This window comes from Mytilus californianus, unplaced genomic scaffold (genome assembly GCF_021869535.1).
Source record: "Mytilus californianus isolate M0D057914Y unplaced genomic scaffold, xbMytCali1.0.p SCAF_7, whole genome shotgun sequence".
In the NCBI taxonomy this organism is placed as follows: Eukaryota; Metazoa; Mollusca; class Bivalvia; order Mytilida; family Mytilidae; genus Mytilus; species Mytilus californianus.
The window spans coordinates 54044270-54062671 of NW_026262723.1; the positions used below are offsets into that span (position 1 = coordinate 54044270).

At 32.6% G+C, this 18402-nt stretch overlaps 1 protein-coding gene across 1 annotated transcript; it reads right to left on the reverse strand.

Moving 5' to 3' along the window:
• Positions 1 to 5972: 5972 nt before the first annotated feature.
• LOC127707514 (uncharacterized) lies at positions 5973 to 18312 on the reverse strand. Its single transcript, XM_052212094.1, has 6 exons — positions 18178 to 18312; positions 15739 to 16080; positions 9654 to 9926; positions 8269 to 8328; positions 7106 to 7181; positions 5973 to 6565 (listed from the first exon to the last, which is right to left on the reverse strand). Exons 1-6 carry the CDS (start codon positions 18248 to 18250, stop codon positions 6034 to 6036), a joined length of 1356 nt encoding a protein of 451 aa, XP_052068054.1. The 5' UTR covers positions 18251 to 18312; the 3' UTR covers positions 5973 to 6033.
• Between the last annotated feature and the right edge of the window lie 90 nt (positions 18313 to 18402).

An 18402-nucleotide genomic window follows, 5' to 3' on the forward strand; every position in this document is an offset into this window, starting at 1 on the left:
CATTGGCTAGAGGTATAGGGGGAGGGTTGAGATCTCATAAACATGTTTAACCCCGCCGCATTTTTGCGCCTGTCCCAAGTCAGGAGCCTCTAGCCTTTGTCAGTCTTGTATTATTTTTAATTTTAGTTTCTTGTGTACAATTTGGAGTTTAGTATGGCGTTCATTGTCACTGAACTAGTATATATATTTGTTTAGGGGCCAGCTGAAGGACGCCTTCGGGTGCGGGAATTTCTCGCTGCATTGAAGACCTGTTGGTGACCTTCTGCTGTTGTCTGTTCTATGGTCGGGTTGTTGTCTCTTTGACACATTCCCCATTTCCATTCTCAATTTTATTATATCATTAGTTGTGTTTAAATTTCAGAAACAAAGACAGTGTTTGTACAAGTATAACAATACCGGGGCTTGGAAATCAGTGATTGTCGTTGAATGCTGTCTGTCATACGTGTTTTGCGATAATTTTCTGTAATAAATCAGGCTGTTGGGTTAAACGTTTAAATTGTTTTGCCTATCATCAAGTCGGCGATTTATATAGCTGAATACGGTTAGTATATTACTCATTGTTGTAGGGCCTCGTAAGGTGATGTTGTGTTGCTTACATCATTGACCATCATACCAAGTCTCCTTATTTCAATATACATACACATTTACAATCAGAAATTAGTTAGATTGTCTAACAGATATGATACCATCCTTTGTATCTGAATCTACCAGCTATAATATGCGTAATAGCAAAATAAATACAGTTGCAGTAACTCAATCCAATCTGCATCGGGAATATTTTCTTCCAGTTTCTTCTCAATCTCTAGATCTTGATCAAATTATACATAGTTAAACGAAATGTTGAGATTTTTCCATTTAAGTCTTGGCAATTGATTTGTCAACAAAATCATAATAGACATTTTATTTACTTTTCCAGTTTTGGATGATTTTTTTATCAAACTAAATCATACATCATAAATAGTGGTCGTCATGAAATATCTAAATATTTTCATCTTAATCAGTATATATTTTAGAAACTTCTTAAACACGAATAACATTTGACAATTTTTCCGGTTTCGGGTTTTCGGAGATTTCGTGATAAAATATTACTATTTGCTTCAGTATGAATAATTTGTGGTCATGAAATTTTGTCAGTTTCCTTATACAATGAAGTTTGTTATGTTTAAAATAGAGTTACATTTGACAAATTTTCTTGTTTCCTTTTTTCGGGGATTTATGATGAAATCTTTATTTCTGCCTCAAAATACTACTTTCTAGTAACGAAATTTTGTCAGTTTCCTTGTACAATCACGTTAGTGATGTTTTTATTAGAGTTATAAAAGATGTGACTTCAGCATGTTCAGCAAAAACATTATTTAAATTTCCTTTTTCGTTAGATTTAAAAAAAAAAAAACATTATTTGAACCCACACTATAGCAAATATTATGACTTCATAGACCCAAAAGGTCTAAAATCTAAAGAAGTTTCTGTTGCAATTTTATGATGTTTAAAACTTTTCTTCGCACTGTTGTTCGAATGAAATGCTTATATATAGATATAAGAATATGTGGTATGAGTGCCAATGAGACAACTCTCCATCCAAGTCAATTCTACAAAATTTACAATTTGTAAAAAGTAAACCATTAAAGGTCAAAGTACGGCCTTCAAAACGGAGCCTTGGCTCACACCGAACAGCAAGCTATAAAGGGCCCCAAAAAAAGACTAGTGTAAAACCATTCAAGCAGGAAACCCAAATCTATAGTCTAAATATAGTCTAATCTATATAAAAAACGAGAAATGAGAATCACTTATGAACCACATCAACAAACGACAACTACTGAACAACAGGTTCCTGACGTAGGACAGGTGCAAACAAATGCAGCGGGTTTAAACGTTTTAACATCCGCCAACTTACACCCTAACCTGAGACAGTGGTATGACATTACAACGTAGAACGACACACTATTAAATATCAATTGAAATGGCTTAACTCGATCAAAAAGAAATATTTACAAGACAAGTAAACATATACTGAACTAATAAATTCGATCTTTGACCCAATATAAATACAATATGTAAAACAATGTCAAAAAGACAACTTTAACCTGAGACAAAATGGTATTAAATAAAATTACGTACACAGGTAGCTATAAATAAAATAATGTTATTGTTAGGAGTACGAAAATATGTTGTACAAAATTATTTTGTTGTTCATAGTTCGAAAACAGAAGTAAATATTTATCGTAATAATAAACACTTATTGAAGGTGATACATATAAAAAATAGTAAGACGCGATTAACACAAAAAACATCAAACATTGAATAACAAAAATGCATTACAAATTGTGTCAACAGGTCAAATCAACACGAAAGAACGATTTGGTAGTACTTGCATTTACTGAAAGAAAAATAGTTAAAAAAATCATGCATTGAGACTATGTCAGAATAAGGTCCTTGTTGCTTGAAAGACTTTATAAACAAAATTGCATATCTTTGCTGCTTTATCATTCTGTTTTTTTTTTTTTTTTTTTTGGTGATATGCTTTCCCGAACTTCTCATGTTTAGTTTCATACATATAAACATTTCTCACAAATTTCACAAAATACCACTATAGCCTGGTATACGCATTATGTTTTTGTTTTTAATATGAAAATTATTACATTATATCATAACTCAATTTTCATCGTTTCAATGAAGCGTCGGAGAATATCGAAACTGCTTTTGCTGTTCGTCGACCGCCTTCTTTGTCAATTAATCTGCTTTCAGGACAAATGTCCATTTTCAAAATCTACGGCACAATATACATTTGTTTTTGATTAATTTGAATGCAATGTTTATATCCTAATAAGGTGTGTAAATATTGGGTTCGCTGACTCAAATAAACACTTTTGTTTTGTTTGTTAGTTAATTGCCCCAGTTTACACTTCAATAACCTTCAGAAAAAAATGTGTTTAGTCCTATAATAATAAAATCGAGACCCAAGGTAAGGCAGCATCCTTCTAGGTAATGCCTTAAGTGGAACTTTTGATCCCATTAATCTGTAAAATATTCATTTTTAGGTAAATTAATCAAAAAATTTCTAAATGCTACGTCTAGTTACATATAGAAGAGGGGCGAAATATACCAGAGGGACATTCAAACTCATAAATCGAAAATAAACTGACAACGCCATGGCTAAAAAGAAAAATACAAACTGACAAACAATAGTACACAAAACACAACATAGAAAACTAAAGACTAAGCAACACAAACCCCACCAAAAATTGGGGGTGATCACAGGTGCTCCGGAAGGGTAAGAAGATCCTACTCCACATGTGGCACCCGTCGCGTTGCTCATGTTAGTACAAACCCGGTAACAAGTCTTATTCGGTAGGTCACATTCGTGAAAAGGGGACGGGATTGTAGTAACGACATTAGGAAAATATCTGCTATCGTCTGTGAAACAGTTATTCCATAATGGTCAACCAATTCGTGATGGCGTCCGTAAAATTAACGAAGGGATGATTTCAACTTCACCATTTGGAACTCTTGTTTTAATAGCTTCCTTGTGAGCAGCAACCCTTTATCAAGGAAATCATGATACGAAGTACAAGCGCGGGAATATCGTATCAATTGAGAGATATATACTCTGTAAGCAGGCGCTGCTGGAATGTTGCTACATAGAAATGGAAAGTTCACAATTCGGAAGCTGAAATCATCTCTCTTTTCATAAACTATTGTTTTCAACCGACTCTCATTGTCATATAGCATAGTTTCTTATTTTAACCTACCACCTACCCCCTACCCCCTACTCCCTACACCCCCCCCCCCCCCCCCCCCTTTCCCCCATTCCCACATTACACCATTACAGCCGTTATCTGTTTAAAGTATAAAAAGGCTGACCCGATTTATTTTATGTGTCAACTGCACATGTTTTATCAATTTTATTTCTTTAAAATTACTTTTGAAAGTGACAAGAAAGTCTTCTATATTCAAAAGAATAATGTTTTAGGTTATCTCCCATGGAAACTTATTAACAACGTATTGTAATTTCACATATATTTTATTGAATATAAGATGTTTTAATTCAAATGATGTCTGATTCTTATGAATATAGAAGACTTTTCGAAAGAAAAATTGTATGAAAGCTTAGTTTGGACATTTTTATAGCAATTCAAAATTACTACCTATCACCTTTAGCATGACAATAACAATAAAGTTTCTATACAAACTGTTAGACTGATATTTCATATTAACATTTAAGGGGAATTAAAGTCTTATTGGATTGTAAGTAAGCTTTATTTGATCACCTTGCAATCTCACGGCTTGACTATGGTTTTCTACAGCAGTTTGTTCATATTTCTGACCAGTTGAACAGTTTGGTTTTGTAAAACAAATTGCAATTTGGTCAGAATTTTGAATAAGTTGCAATAGATGGAGAGCAACACTAACAGTCAAGTCACAGTAAGCCTTTTTGATTTGAGCGTCACTGATGAGCTTTTTGGGACGAAATCCGCGTCTGGCGTACACAATTTAAATCCTGATATATATCATGAGTTTATCCATTTCCAGTTGGTGCGGTGAAGCCCTCTTTCACAACCCTATGGTATATACATTTTGTACATTTTAACAAAAAACAGCAGAAAAAATGCAAAAAACTAAACCTATAAATTTATTGAAAGAGAGCTCCAACTGTATCAATCAAGAAGCAAAAGATAATAATAAACCACGCCTGTTGATAACGAGCCCACATATCTAATTTTAAACAGGTATTTTTGTCATGTCAAGGCCATGCTCCGGAAATGCAAGTGGATCCTGCTCCACAGCTGGCATCCGTTGTTTTGTTTATGTATGCTCAATAGTTTCTCGGAAATATAATATAACGGCATTTGTTCAGTGCCCTCTTCGGACAACAATTCAATATACAATATAATTTGAAATCCAATTGGTGATGACCCCTCCGTTCTGTGGGATGGTAGGTGTTGACTGTCCATCATTCTGCCTTTTGGACCCATAAATATTTACAAATGTGTGTAATCCCTTTCGATCTTATCGACTATAGTATGTGAGGAATTGCCATAACTTGGTAATGATATGATGTCGTACTTTGTTTTTTTTAAATATTCTCCTCTAACACATGACCAATTTTAACCAATCTTAATCTGAAATGTCTAAATGAAGCTTAGGGTGTAAATCAAGAAGTTGTTGTGTTTGCGATTTATGCACAAGCTTCAAGTAGGTATTGCTTTTACATGGAATGACTGTCATTATATATGAACCTAACACAAAAGAGCTATGATTTATTGAAATAGAAACATCGAAAAAAAAAGCAAGAGTGCCATGACTTTTCCTCCTTGATAGCGCAATAACATGTTTTGACTTTTTTTAAGTATGTTTACATAATAACTTGATTTACTATAGATAGACAAAACTTTAAACAACAGAAACTGGTCAAAAATAATAGATCTTCAATCGGCTTCTAGTAGTTGCGTTTGCTTTAAGTTGACGATTTATGATTAAGTGCTTGCAACAATTATTTTGATAAAAAATAATATCTCTTTTTTAAACAGGAACATTAACAGCAAAAATGACCACTAGCTGGTCAAATACATTATGCAAGACATATGATTGAATTTGAAAATCGACGCTTCATAGAAGTTTTTGACGATAAAAACCGAATGTTATCAATTTTGCTAATCCCTTGGAACCTATAGTGCATGAACGTAAGAGTAAACAAATTAACAGGCAATGATGACGAGCCTTATCGTTTCGATCAATTAAGGGATAAAGTAGCATATAAAAATTAAAAATGAGTATTGATAATATCTTTTGCAGTACAAAGATTTGATAACAAGTACAAACAGATTTAGGCGAAAACTCTATACATCAATAGAGTACAAATGTACGTTACAAGAGGGATTTGGCTCATTGTCGCAGGCGTATAATCTTTACGATACAGTGAACAAAATGGCCCTGAAAGTCTTGAAAGCAGCTGGAAAAATAAATAATTGCAGGAATAACTACAGGATTTAAAATTGAAAGACAAAACGAACATTAAATTACAAAATTATGACATCATTGAAATATCATACAAATCTTCTGTTTCTGTCCAATGAAATGATCATATTTGTCTTCCTGGTCATCAACACTTCTTTTATGGGTCGTTGAATCATAAACATCATCAACGGTATGACTATAAATGTTACCATCAGCCTCCTTGTGACGATTACATCCTGAAATATCATAGGTTCCTTCTTCGGATTGGCAATAAATGTTATCTTGTTCTGTTTTCAGTTTTTGTATGTTTTCGCTTGAACTTGTTGGGTTAGCAAGCGCATAAGACTCAGATCCTGTAAAACGTGTTTCATGTTGATGCAAACCTTTAGAGAGGTTTGTCGGATCTGTCTTTTGTTTTAATCCTTTAATAATACTCGTATTTTCATTCATTTGCATGTTACACTGGTTATCGTTTGTCCCAATGCTTTTAACGTTTTTGTTATTTCTTTTGGCAGTACCACTGGTTAAAGATACACTTTGATTGGCAACATTATCACTATTGTCAAGACCGGTTTTCTGTTTTTCTTTAGATTTTCTGCACAAAATTTGCCTGTAAGGTGAATAGATTTCATTATTTTTTTGGTATTTTCACCTGAAATATGCAGTGCATTTGCGTAACAACTATTTGATGTAACTCAAATATGATTTAAACCAATTGGCCTCTCAAATTAAAAAAAGGAATGTTGATATGTAGAGTGTATCAAACCGTGTTTGTTTGAATGTGTCTAATGTACAGTGCAACGATTTTTTTCTGCTATTATATGATAAATAAAATGTTGTTAACATTTATATTTTGGTAGTATATTATGTACTCCACTAATTACTAATGATATAAGTAAAAACATGTTTTTGCCATTTAAATAATAATCATTAATATTTATAAATTTTCAGATGCTATATCGTTCATTTTTAAACATAAAACCTTTCCGGAAACTGTTTATCAAAAGTAAGTTATTCTTATAAAATATAGATTTTTAACAGAATTTACATATTAAAATGCTCAGTTGTGAACGGATATATATTTAATAGAAGGAGGCCAGTCATTGATTCAACTAAGACATTTGTACATAAAGCAAACAAAACATATTACCTTCTGACGATACAAATAATTAATACACAAACGCACAATAACAATACGATAGCTACAACAATACCAACAACCAAACCTGTAATAGATTTCCATTTCATGCTTATAAGACTTAGTATTGAATTGTGATTGTTGATTATGGTAAATGAAATAAGTTTAATGATATTTTGTTTTACTGGCATTGTTACGAATAACGTGGGTTTATGGTTATTTAATACAGGCAAGTAATACTCTTGACCGCGCTTAAAACATGTGAAAAGATTTAGCCAATTCATTATGATTATTCGTAAGGTTGCTGTCTTATCAATGTATACCTCACATTTCGTATGCAGTGAATTGATTAAGAATCCAAAAGTGAACGAAGTGTATATTTTCAATTCTCAATCAAAATTTGTCTTGACAAGTTTTATTTAGCCTTGAAAGATTTGTGCAGCCATTTGTTTTTTGGTCTTTGCTTGTTTGTTGGGAACATATTTATGTAACGTATCCTTTCAAGGTGTATTAATATATGTTTTCCCTGCTATTTGGTTTTTTATTTGACATAGGCAGGTTTAATGTTTATTATTCGTGATTTAAGATGATGCTGATGAAATTAAAATTTGGAATGCAGTTATTTAAATAAAGAAACATAAATTGTAGCAATTTTTATGCACTAGGTGAATTCTTAAATATCAGCCGACAACGCTTTCCAACAGCCGTTTGAAAGATACTGAAAAAAGCACACAGTTCAGTATTACTCCTTTGTTTATGTCAGAATTCTTTCCTAAACAGGAAATCAATACGATATCACCAGTGATTGACAGAATTAATTTGGAATGCATATTTTGATTAGCACTTGAATAAGGAAAGTAAAGTAAACTAGATGATATAAAAAATTATGTTTTTGTAGCAGTTCATTGTTTCTGTTTTTCCGTTTTTTTTTGGTTTTTTTTTTCTTCTTATAGTTGATGTGTTTCCCTCAGTTTTGGTTTGTGACCCGGATTTGTTTCAGTTAAATCGATTTATGACTATTGAACAGCGGTATACTACTATTGTCTTTATTTACATACTTGCAACATTCAGAATGACGTAGTTTGTCTAAAATAAATATAAATCCATTGTATAGATCAAAATATAATTACCGAATACTGGCGACTGCACTTCATATACATTTTTTTTGTACTCACCTCTGCCTAGGGGAACTTTTGTCTTCTGTGAATTGTCTGATAAGATATTTGGTTCTCTCTCTAAAATCATAAATAGTATCAAAATTTATAATTTGCACACAGATGGTTTTAATCTAGCAATCGCTCTACACTTAATATTCTCTTACTTATTTTGCTTTTAGTTGAAATTTAAGAGAGGCGGAAGATACTAAAAGAAATAACGATATTCAACCTCATACTAGTGAGTCGCAACAAAGTTACTGAAAAGTCCATGACAAAAAAATGATAAACGACGAAAAGAAACACGAGTATCTACAAAACACTGAGCAACACAAACCTAATCGAAAACCGTAGGTGATTACAAGTCGTCCGGAAAAGTATGCAGATCCTGCTTATGTTAGTACAAATGCTGCAATTAGTCTCATATGGTGATGACAAATTCGAGAAACAGGGAGTTTCCGACAAACAGATTTCCATAACGCTCAACAAACTAGTCATGGCAAACGTACACATTTCGAAGGGATGACTTTTAGTTGGAAAAAAAGTATTTACGATATTTGCTATGAAGTCAAATATTTATCTTATTTAATTTATCAGATGTCCAAATCTCCACCATACTGGTTTGTAGCAGTTGAAAACATGCAAATGGAAAGTTATATAGGCGTTGTGTTTCTTTTAACACTCGGTATATATCTAAATACATTTACAAGATTGCAAATGCAGGAATGAGTAATAACGTGATTAATATTGATATTTTGAAACTAAATGTTTATTAATGAGAACTTGAAATTATTTGATATAATTTCTTAAGGTGGGATAGAGTAGTGTGAATACATGATAAAACTGTGTGCACGAAAAAGAAAATGACAACTGATGTGGAACCTTATATGTTTTAGGCGCTTCATAACTCGTTTTCGATATGCTACTATTGCTAATATAATTTCTGATTACAAGGATCAGTTCTGTCTAATGGCATGTATTGTTGTAGAAATGGTAACATACAATTGTTATAATTTCCAAGCTAATGTTGGAAATGCAACTCAGTTTTTAATGTATTAAGTGATTTATATTTATGCCAACGAGACAACTTCCACCAGAGACCCCCGTCATTACAAAATGAAAAATAAAGGTTTATGCAAGATATTGTTTTTGATAAACACTTTTTATCAGCATAGCCCCCCCCCCTCTTTCCCCCATCTAATATGTATAATGTGTACAAATGCAATATTTGATTTTAAGAAAATAAGTATTAATTACAATCAATATGCCTTTGGAAACTGATATAAGGTAAGAATTAGTTATTATTAGCATTGTACGCTATTTTGTTCATTAGGTTTATTTATCATTCTTTGTCTTTTTCCAATATCAACATAGGACCAAGTTTTTTTTTATTGTTTAAACATTACCTTCACACGTATATTCAACCAGAAGCCTTTTTGATTGAAAACATCTTGATTCTTTCTTAACTACTTCAGAAAGATTAATGGTGCATATGTCTGAATTGTCAACATCGTCACATAGAGTTTTGATTAGTCCTTGAACATCTTGGTATTCTAATGAACAGTTGTCAAACTCTTTATCAAAAACTAAATTATTAAGTTGTAGATAATATTTTGAACATTCAGGCAGTGATATAGATGTTGCCGTGTTAAGGCATGACTGTGAATAATTGGTCGAACCTATAAACATAAAACACTTAAATGCAATGGTTTTACACACATCAAAGAGTTAATGATAGTTAAATTAATTTTGATGATAATGACGACGACGATAATGATAGTGACGCTGACGATGACGGCGACGACGACGACGACGACGACGATGACGACGATGATGATGATGATGATGACGATGACGATGATGATGATGACGATGACGATGATGATGATGATGATGATGACGATGACAATGATGACGACGATGACAATGATGACGACGATGACAATGATGACGACGATGATGATGATGATGACGATGATGATGATGATGATGATGATGATGATGATGATGATGATGATGATGATGATGATGATGATGATGACGATGATGATGATGATGATGATGATGATGATGATGATGATGATGATGATGATGATGATGATGATGATGATGATGATGACGATGATGATGATGATGACGATGATGAGATGATGATGATGATGATGATGATGATGATGATGATGATGATGATGATGATGATGATGATGATGATGATGATGATGAGGAGGAGGAGGAGGAGGAGGAGGAGGAGGAGGAGGAGGAGGAGGAGGAGGAGGAGGAGGAGGAGGAGGAGGAGGATTACGACTTTACTGGTATCTTGAGATCTTGAGATCTAAGACTGCGAAAATATTTCGCTAGTGCATTGAAATACCGACACAAAGTATCGATCAACCAATTTGTGTTGGTGACGTAAAACTTATCCATATTGTTTGAAGGTTTGTAATTTCAAAATTTCAAATCCCATAAACTGTGTGATTTTCAAAATTTATAAAAAAAAATTAATGTTTCAGCAATTTTTTGCAGGAATTAAAGATGTTTTTTTTTCAGGATGTTAGACATTGACAATGATTTTAAACCATTTATAGAGGGGAATGTTGCCAAAGGGATACTCATGTTCATAATTCGAAAACAAAATGACATTATCATAGCAAAAAAAAAAAACGAAAAATGATCAAAGGACAAACAACGGTATACAAAACACAACTGAGAAAAATGTACCCGACCAAAAACTTGGGATTATCTCAGGTGCTCCGGAAGAGTAAGCAGATTCTGCTCCACAAGTGGTATCCATCATTTCGCTCAAGAAAGTACAATCCTGTTAAAAAGTCTATTTTGGTAGGTCACATTCGAGGAAAAGATGATGGGATTGCATTAAGGAGCGTGAACTAAATTCTTTAATCATTTCCAAATGGTTCTACTACAAATATACGATATATATATATATATATATATATATATGGCGAAACACGGAAAACATTGCTAATGGTCCCCTCTGGAACCAACAGTCTATGAGCAACGGTATCTACACCGTGCTGAATACAATAATATAGAAAAAAGTATAACAAAAATACTGAACTATAAGTCAAATTTAAAAAAAGGAACTAGAATTTAAACGGGGAATGTGCCAAAGAGGCAACAACCCGACCAATAGTTAATGGTTAATAAACAATAACGTTTACTAGTTTTAGCGGAATGGACACCACATAAAAATCTGAAACATACAAATGAACCAAAATTTGAAATAAAACACACACAAAGTTTAGACTGGCTTAAAATTTTTGACTTGGAACAGGCTCAAAAATGTGGCAGGGCTAAACATGTTTTGTGATATCACAAACCACTGCCTATAACTCTATCCAAAGTGGAACAAACAAACACATAGTAAATTGCACAGTAAAAGTCAGTGTAAAAGAAGCCCAAGTCCTATGTAAGAGTAGGTAACAGCAGAAAATACGCAAAATGACTACAATAAACATAAATTAACAAAGAACTACTAGCAGTTACTGACATGTCAGCTCCAGACTTCAATCAAGCTGATTGAAAGATTACATCTTCAGCATATGCAAGTCAATCACAATCCCTCCCGTAAAAGAGAGGCGAAAGATACCAAAGAGACTTTCAAACTCACAAGTCGAAATCAAACCGACAACGCCATGGCCAAAAGTAAAAGACAGACAGACAGACAAAACACAACACAGAAAACCAAAGACTGAGCAACACGACTCCCAACAAAAACTAGGGGTGATCTCAGGTATTTAGTATAATGCCATCATAAAATATACGAGACGAATATATATATATATATAAGTACGTCTTAACCAGTGACAACTCTACGACAGATTTTATCCATTGGATCACCAGTGAGGGTTATACAAGGCTGAAAACACATTCTGTATAAATGATTCGTCTAAATAACATACCTATCAATGTTAGATCTGTAAATTTGCGGAAGCAAATTTTTGTTTTTCCCTGGCCGGGATTCGATTTTTTTGGAATTTTGGAATCTTGATGATCCTCGCGCTCCTTGACAATTTGACGATGATTTTAAACTATTTTTCTTTATTTTCAAATATCAGATACGCGGTTTTTTTTTTGCGATATGCTTAACTTTTAAAGATACTTTTGATTCTGAAGAGAATGCTGTAATACCGGATAAAACATCTGTATATATATATCACTGAAGATAAATTAATTGTCGAAATCCGGATATGGTGTACAAAAACCTTTGCACCTTTTGTTTGCGGTATACCATCTTTTCCGCAAATTTATTGTTTTCCGTTTAGTATTAAATTCATAATTAAGATCCATTTATTACATCAATGATCCGTTTATTTGGCAATCGCCAATGGCAGTCAGCAGGGTTTAAGAACATTTGTTGTTCGAACTGTTAGTCAAATGTATATAATTATATAAACAAGTCTAAATTGAAAACAACGTTTAAACTTATGATTGCGTTGGGTAAAAACCGCAATTTTTATACGTGTTCATGCAAAACAAATTGTTTGGTAGAGGGGTCTAAATACAGCACAAACAACATGTTCCAAAAGACCTAAAAAGTGAAAAAAATATATTTTAACAAAACGCATTTGACGAGCAGGTCAAACAACGGATGTTCTTAAACCCTGCTGACTGTCATTGGCGATTGCCAAATAAACGGATCACTAGATGTAACAAAATGGATCCTAACTATTAATCTAATACCAAACAGAAAACAATAAACCTGCGGAAAAGATGGTATACCGCAAACAAAAGGTGCAAAAATTAGTTCACCATATCCGGATTTCGACAATTAATGTCTCTTCTATGATGTTAGGAAACGAAGGCCATATAATTTACCTCAATTTTGGATAGACTCTTTAATTTTGAAGAGTCGAAATAGGATGAACGGATCATATAAACCCGAATGCAAATATAATACAAGCCCAAACGAAAAAATATAAACAAGTCTAAATCGAAAACAACGTGTGAATGAAAAACAAATTTATTGGTAGAGGGGTCTAAATACAGCACAAACAACATTTTCCAAAAGACCTAACTACTCTAAATATCAGCACAACAATGTTAAATCTGCAAATTTGCGGAAGCAAATTTTTGTTCTTTCCTCGCCGGGATTCGAACTCATGCAATGGTGATATCGAGACAACACCACCTGCACTGTATCCATCGCTCTAGACCACTCGGTCACCTAGACTGATAGGGTCTTTGCATCTGAAATAACTTTGTTTTATCACTTGTATAATAATGTTTGGTTAGTCTAGGTGGACATGTCAGTAATATATAGCCCGTATCATGCCAACATCTGGTTTTAGAATCAATGTGTTTATTTCCGATGCAAATTAAAGACCCTATCAGTGAATCAATATTAATTCAAAAAAAATATCATCTTTAATAACTTGACAACAATATCGTAACTATATGCTTTGTGGATAAGTCTATATGAAGGTTTTGTTATCTTTTGACGTGAATGATGACATTTTTGTGCTTTGTATAGAATATTACCATAACAGATGGAACATGAAATGCCTGACCGTAAAAGATGTATGCACGTTGATTTTTATTTAAGAATTATATCCTTGTAGCGATTACAAAATTTAGTAAACATTTTGACAAGTTAAGGATATAACAAATCCTGATGTAATATTTTTTTCATTAAAACACAGATTAAACATCAAATAATGGTACCAGGGGAACGTCACCATCTAAAAACGCATTGTGATTCGTAACAGTAAAGAAACAGGTTCGTAATAAGTGGTGCACAGTTAGTTCCTATTCGATACAAAGACCTTGTTGATAAATATTCCGTATCAACTTCACAAATATTCATGATATTTATTGTGTTATTATGTTACGGTCATTTTTTATGTTCTTGTCTTTCATTTTTACTTATGTGATTTGTCCAGAGTTTCTAGATACCATTTTGTATTTCTTTATTTACATGGTTGTTTGCTTAATAGTAATTAAGATTATATATAAAATATAATAACACAATGTTGACTGCTGTACCCCAATTTTTCACATTTTTACCTTTTATGTCTGTTTGTTTTGTTCACACATTGTTGTCATTATTATGGAAAATCATGCAACTGTCTTACAAGTGATAGGTTTGGTTAGCTGTAAAACCAGGTTTAATTCATCATTTTCTACATAATAAGGAAATACCTGCACGGAGTCAGGAATATGACAGTTGAGTTCGCTATTTTTTGTTATTCTACTTTTTAGAGTACTTATAATTTGTTGATATTTGTAATCTTCATAGTGAACAAAGGTGTTATCAAGTAAAAATTCAAGTGCATTTATAATATCAAAGCAGGTCCAATTGACATATTTCCTTTGTTTGTTGTTACTAACAAAATACGTAAAAGAGTTTGAACATGTATATTCACATCCTAACTTTTAAATACTCATTTAATTAGGTATGTGAATTATTTCTAAATGAGATTATGAGGCAAAGTGAAGAATAGGGCAGAAAAATTGTTAACGGATATAAAAGCCAATATGTACATGATGCACATGCAATTCATGAAGTACACCCACTATTTTGACACTCTAAAAGTAATTAATTCCATGATTTTCGTGGACCTCATTCGAAAAATATATATGGCTTTTGATTGTACCAAGAGTAGTAGAAAATAGATTAGATAGTTAAGTAGTTGAAAATGGGTTTAAGACGAAATAAATCTATATGTGTAAGATATTTTGTGCAGCTTTGGAACCAATTATTACATAGTTGGAACTTTCATGTTTTTTGGTTCGATTTGTAAGGAGATGGAAAAAGATATATGTTGTTAACGATGTCATTTCCCGAAAATTCAGTCAATTGTAATGTTGGTGAATTTGTGATTTCCTTTTGCAGAACCTCAATATTAGATTAACATGATTAACGTCAGACAATAATCGCAGCTTAATTATCGAGGCCAAAAACATATTACTTGTCGAGTTTTTTAGGTTATATTTGATACGAGGAATAGAGCTAATATGGTTGGTGTTATGAGTAAATTAAAATGTTCTTTAAAATGACTGAAAAAATCTAAAATTTAACTTACACTTGATACATTTGATTAAACCGAAGCTATTTCCTAGATTCACATTTACTAGGAACGATCAAACCCTAAAATTTGAAATCAAAGGATTTCCAAATATTCTAGGAGCTCTATCATCAAAAGGAACATAAGACGGATATTACACTATAACAAACAGCCCCTGAACGATCAGCAAATTTATAAGACGTGATAGATCTCAACACATTTTTATAATGGGAGCTGCACAAGTCCAGGAAGGGAATAATCTGCTAAGATTTAAAGATACACTTCGTATCAACTACTGAATATTTGAATTATCAGCATACATCCTAAACATCATAGACAAAGCAAAATTAATGTATTTTTGATGTTAGATAAAGTAAGAAATAACTTCGATGTTTTGCTAAATAAATTTTGAATAATATCTACTATTTTAGTTGGAAATCGATAAAAAAAATTCTCCTAGACTTACCTGAACATGAACTTTGAAGTAAAGAAATATCATCTATTGCTATGTCACTCGTAAACTTGTCTCCACGAATCCCTTCAAATATGATACTATAAGGTTTTGAACTAAGAATGTCAAATTTAACAAATTTCCAATTGTCGCCTTGACTTCCTGATTGTGACCAATATTTTGTGCTCCTGTTTCCTGACTTGATGTAAACATTTAATGTACCCATGCCTTTTCCGAACATATGGTACCAGAAGGTAAAACAAAACGTACCATCAAGTTTGACAGTAGTGCTTGTTAACTCTGATTTCGTCCCGATTGGTTTATCTGTACCCTCAAGGTATATGTAATGTCCATTAGCTTGTAGAACATAAAAAATCACAATAAATATGTATTCAATACAAGTTTTACAATGACTCTTTCGTATGAATAATGTAGATTGATTTAAACCAGGAAATCTTTAACTGTAAAACTATTTTAGTATTTTAAAACAGCATGCGATTGTGGTGCCACATTCTCTTATTCCTTTATTCGATTGTGATCCCCTAAAGAATAAGACGTATCATCGTATTTACAATGACAAAGACTTGCTTATCTTATTTGAAGATGGTCTTGTATAAGATTTGTTTGGTTGTTTTTTCTACGTTTATCCTATTTATTTTGTCAAATAACATATGATAAATTTGTATTGTGTCATATTGAAATGACAGTGGCTATTACCCGCCTTATAACCAGTGTTTTGACATAGGCATGATTGAAGCGATATCTTTTAATTGTAAATCTAGTTCATGTATTATGTTATTGTAATAAAACTAATTTGTCTTTCAAATTGTTTTGTTTCGAAGTAACTTGACTTCTGTACGCTGGGAAATCAGTATTTGGGGATTGTTTAGTCCTTAACTGAGTGCTATTTTGCATCTGTGTTTATTCTAAATCCCTTTTCTTTTAGAATTGAAGTACAGATTAAACGTATAATAACAAAAAACAAAGATGTTTGTAATGTTAGTTTGAGTCAATTTTTCTTTATCAGTGAATTGCTAATATCGCTGCTACAGGACGTGTTGGGCCCGGAGCACTCATCTGTTGGTAATAATTATTCCTCATAATAATGTCATTCATGTGCGTAACCTATAAATTAAGATATCGACGAAAGAATTCAGAAGATATTTTATTCGTGTAATAAGGAATTTATTGTCCATCCGTGTCAATGTCAAGACAAAAGATCCAAATATGAAATAAACCTTCCAGATCCGGAAGTATCCTTAATCATTTGTTAATGCCAATGTCACTTGGGTGGTTATACGAGATGCACGTACTTTCTGCAATCTGGGTTATTGAATGACCAGAAATCAACAAAATCAATATACATGATATATCTCAAAACAAAATTAAGAAACGCCTATTATAGCTTTCTTACATTTTACCGAAAGGTATGAACAAACGTAAAGAGAGCATGTATTACATTCCCACGTACAATAAAACTAAGAGTCTATGTTTTATCCGGTATTACCGCATTCTCTTCAGAATCAAAAGTATCTTTAAAAGTTAAGCATATCGCAAAAAAAAAAAAACGCGTATCTTATATTTGAAAATAAAGAAAAATAGTTTAAAATCATCGTTAAATTGTCAAGGAGCGCGAGGATCATCAAGATTTTTCATTCAAAGGTCAAATGTGAATAACTTGGCCCGGTAAAAATTATAAATAAATGATTTTGCACAAGGCAGAATGAAAATGAATATTCTGCAACACAAAAAGCAGGATAGTTGAGGATATGTAGATGTGCAAAAATGAAAAAAATAAGCACGCGAAACAACAGATGAATTTAAATATAATCAATCCTGAAAAAAATCATCGAGAAAAGACATGAACAATCTAGCACCTCATATATTCTAAATTTCAACACTGATGATTTAACAGTTAACATGTAAAAAAGGAATTAAGCAAGTCATTTTGGGAGAGAATATCTTATTTTAAGTGGTAATATATTTCTAAATCGTATGTCCGGAAATACCTTTGTCACATGAAAATTCAAGCTTGACTTGGGTCGTTGCATGCAGTGTCATGGTTCTTGTAAGTCAAACATTGAGACAAAATGCCATCTAAGTCCAATGAAAGCCTTGACTATGATTACATAAATAGGTCATATTATGAAAAGAGTCAAAATGGAGGATCATACGTATGATTCGTCAACCGTACGTACCTTTCGAAAAATTGTAAGAATGCTCTTATTTTCATCAATTAAGATAATTCAACCGTAAATGATGATGATTCTCAGTTTCTCTACTCCATAAAAGACTGAAATTTTCAAGAGACATAAACGTTTTACAAGCAATTTTGAAACGTATGAAAAACAAAAGTGCGACAATTTGGTTAAAACTTCCATTGTATAAATTGTATAATCACTTTTTGCGGACAATGTAGGTTGTTGTTTGTTTCTTGATAATGTTAACACTTACACGATCCAGTGGTGTGATCATGTTGTGGGCCAGTACCGGGTGATGTGGTTCCCCCTGTAGCAGTTGACCACATATATGACGTTGTGGGATTCGAATACCAGTTGCGTTGTTCTGTTTCAAAGTTACAGTCCAGGGCAAAACCTACAACATCACTGATGAATTGAATCAATTCTTTGAAATGCAACTGTTGGAGTAAATTAACAGAGCATATGATGTACATATAAA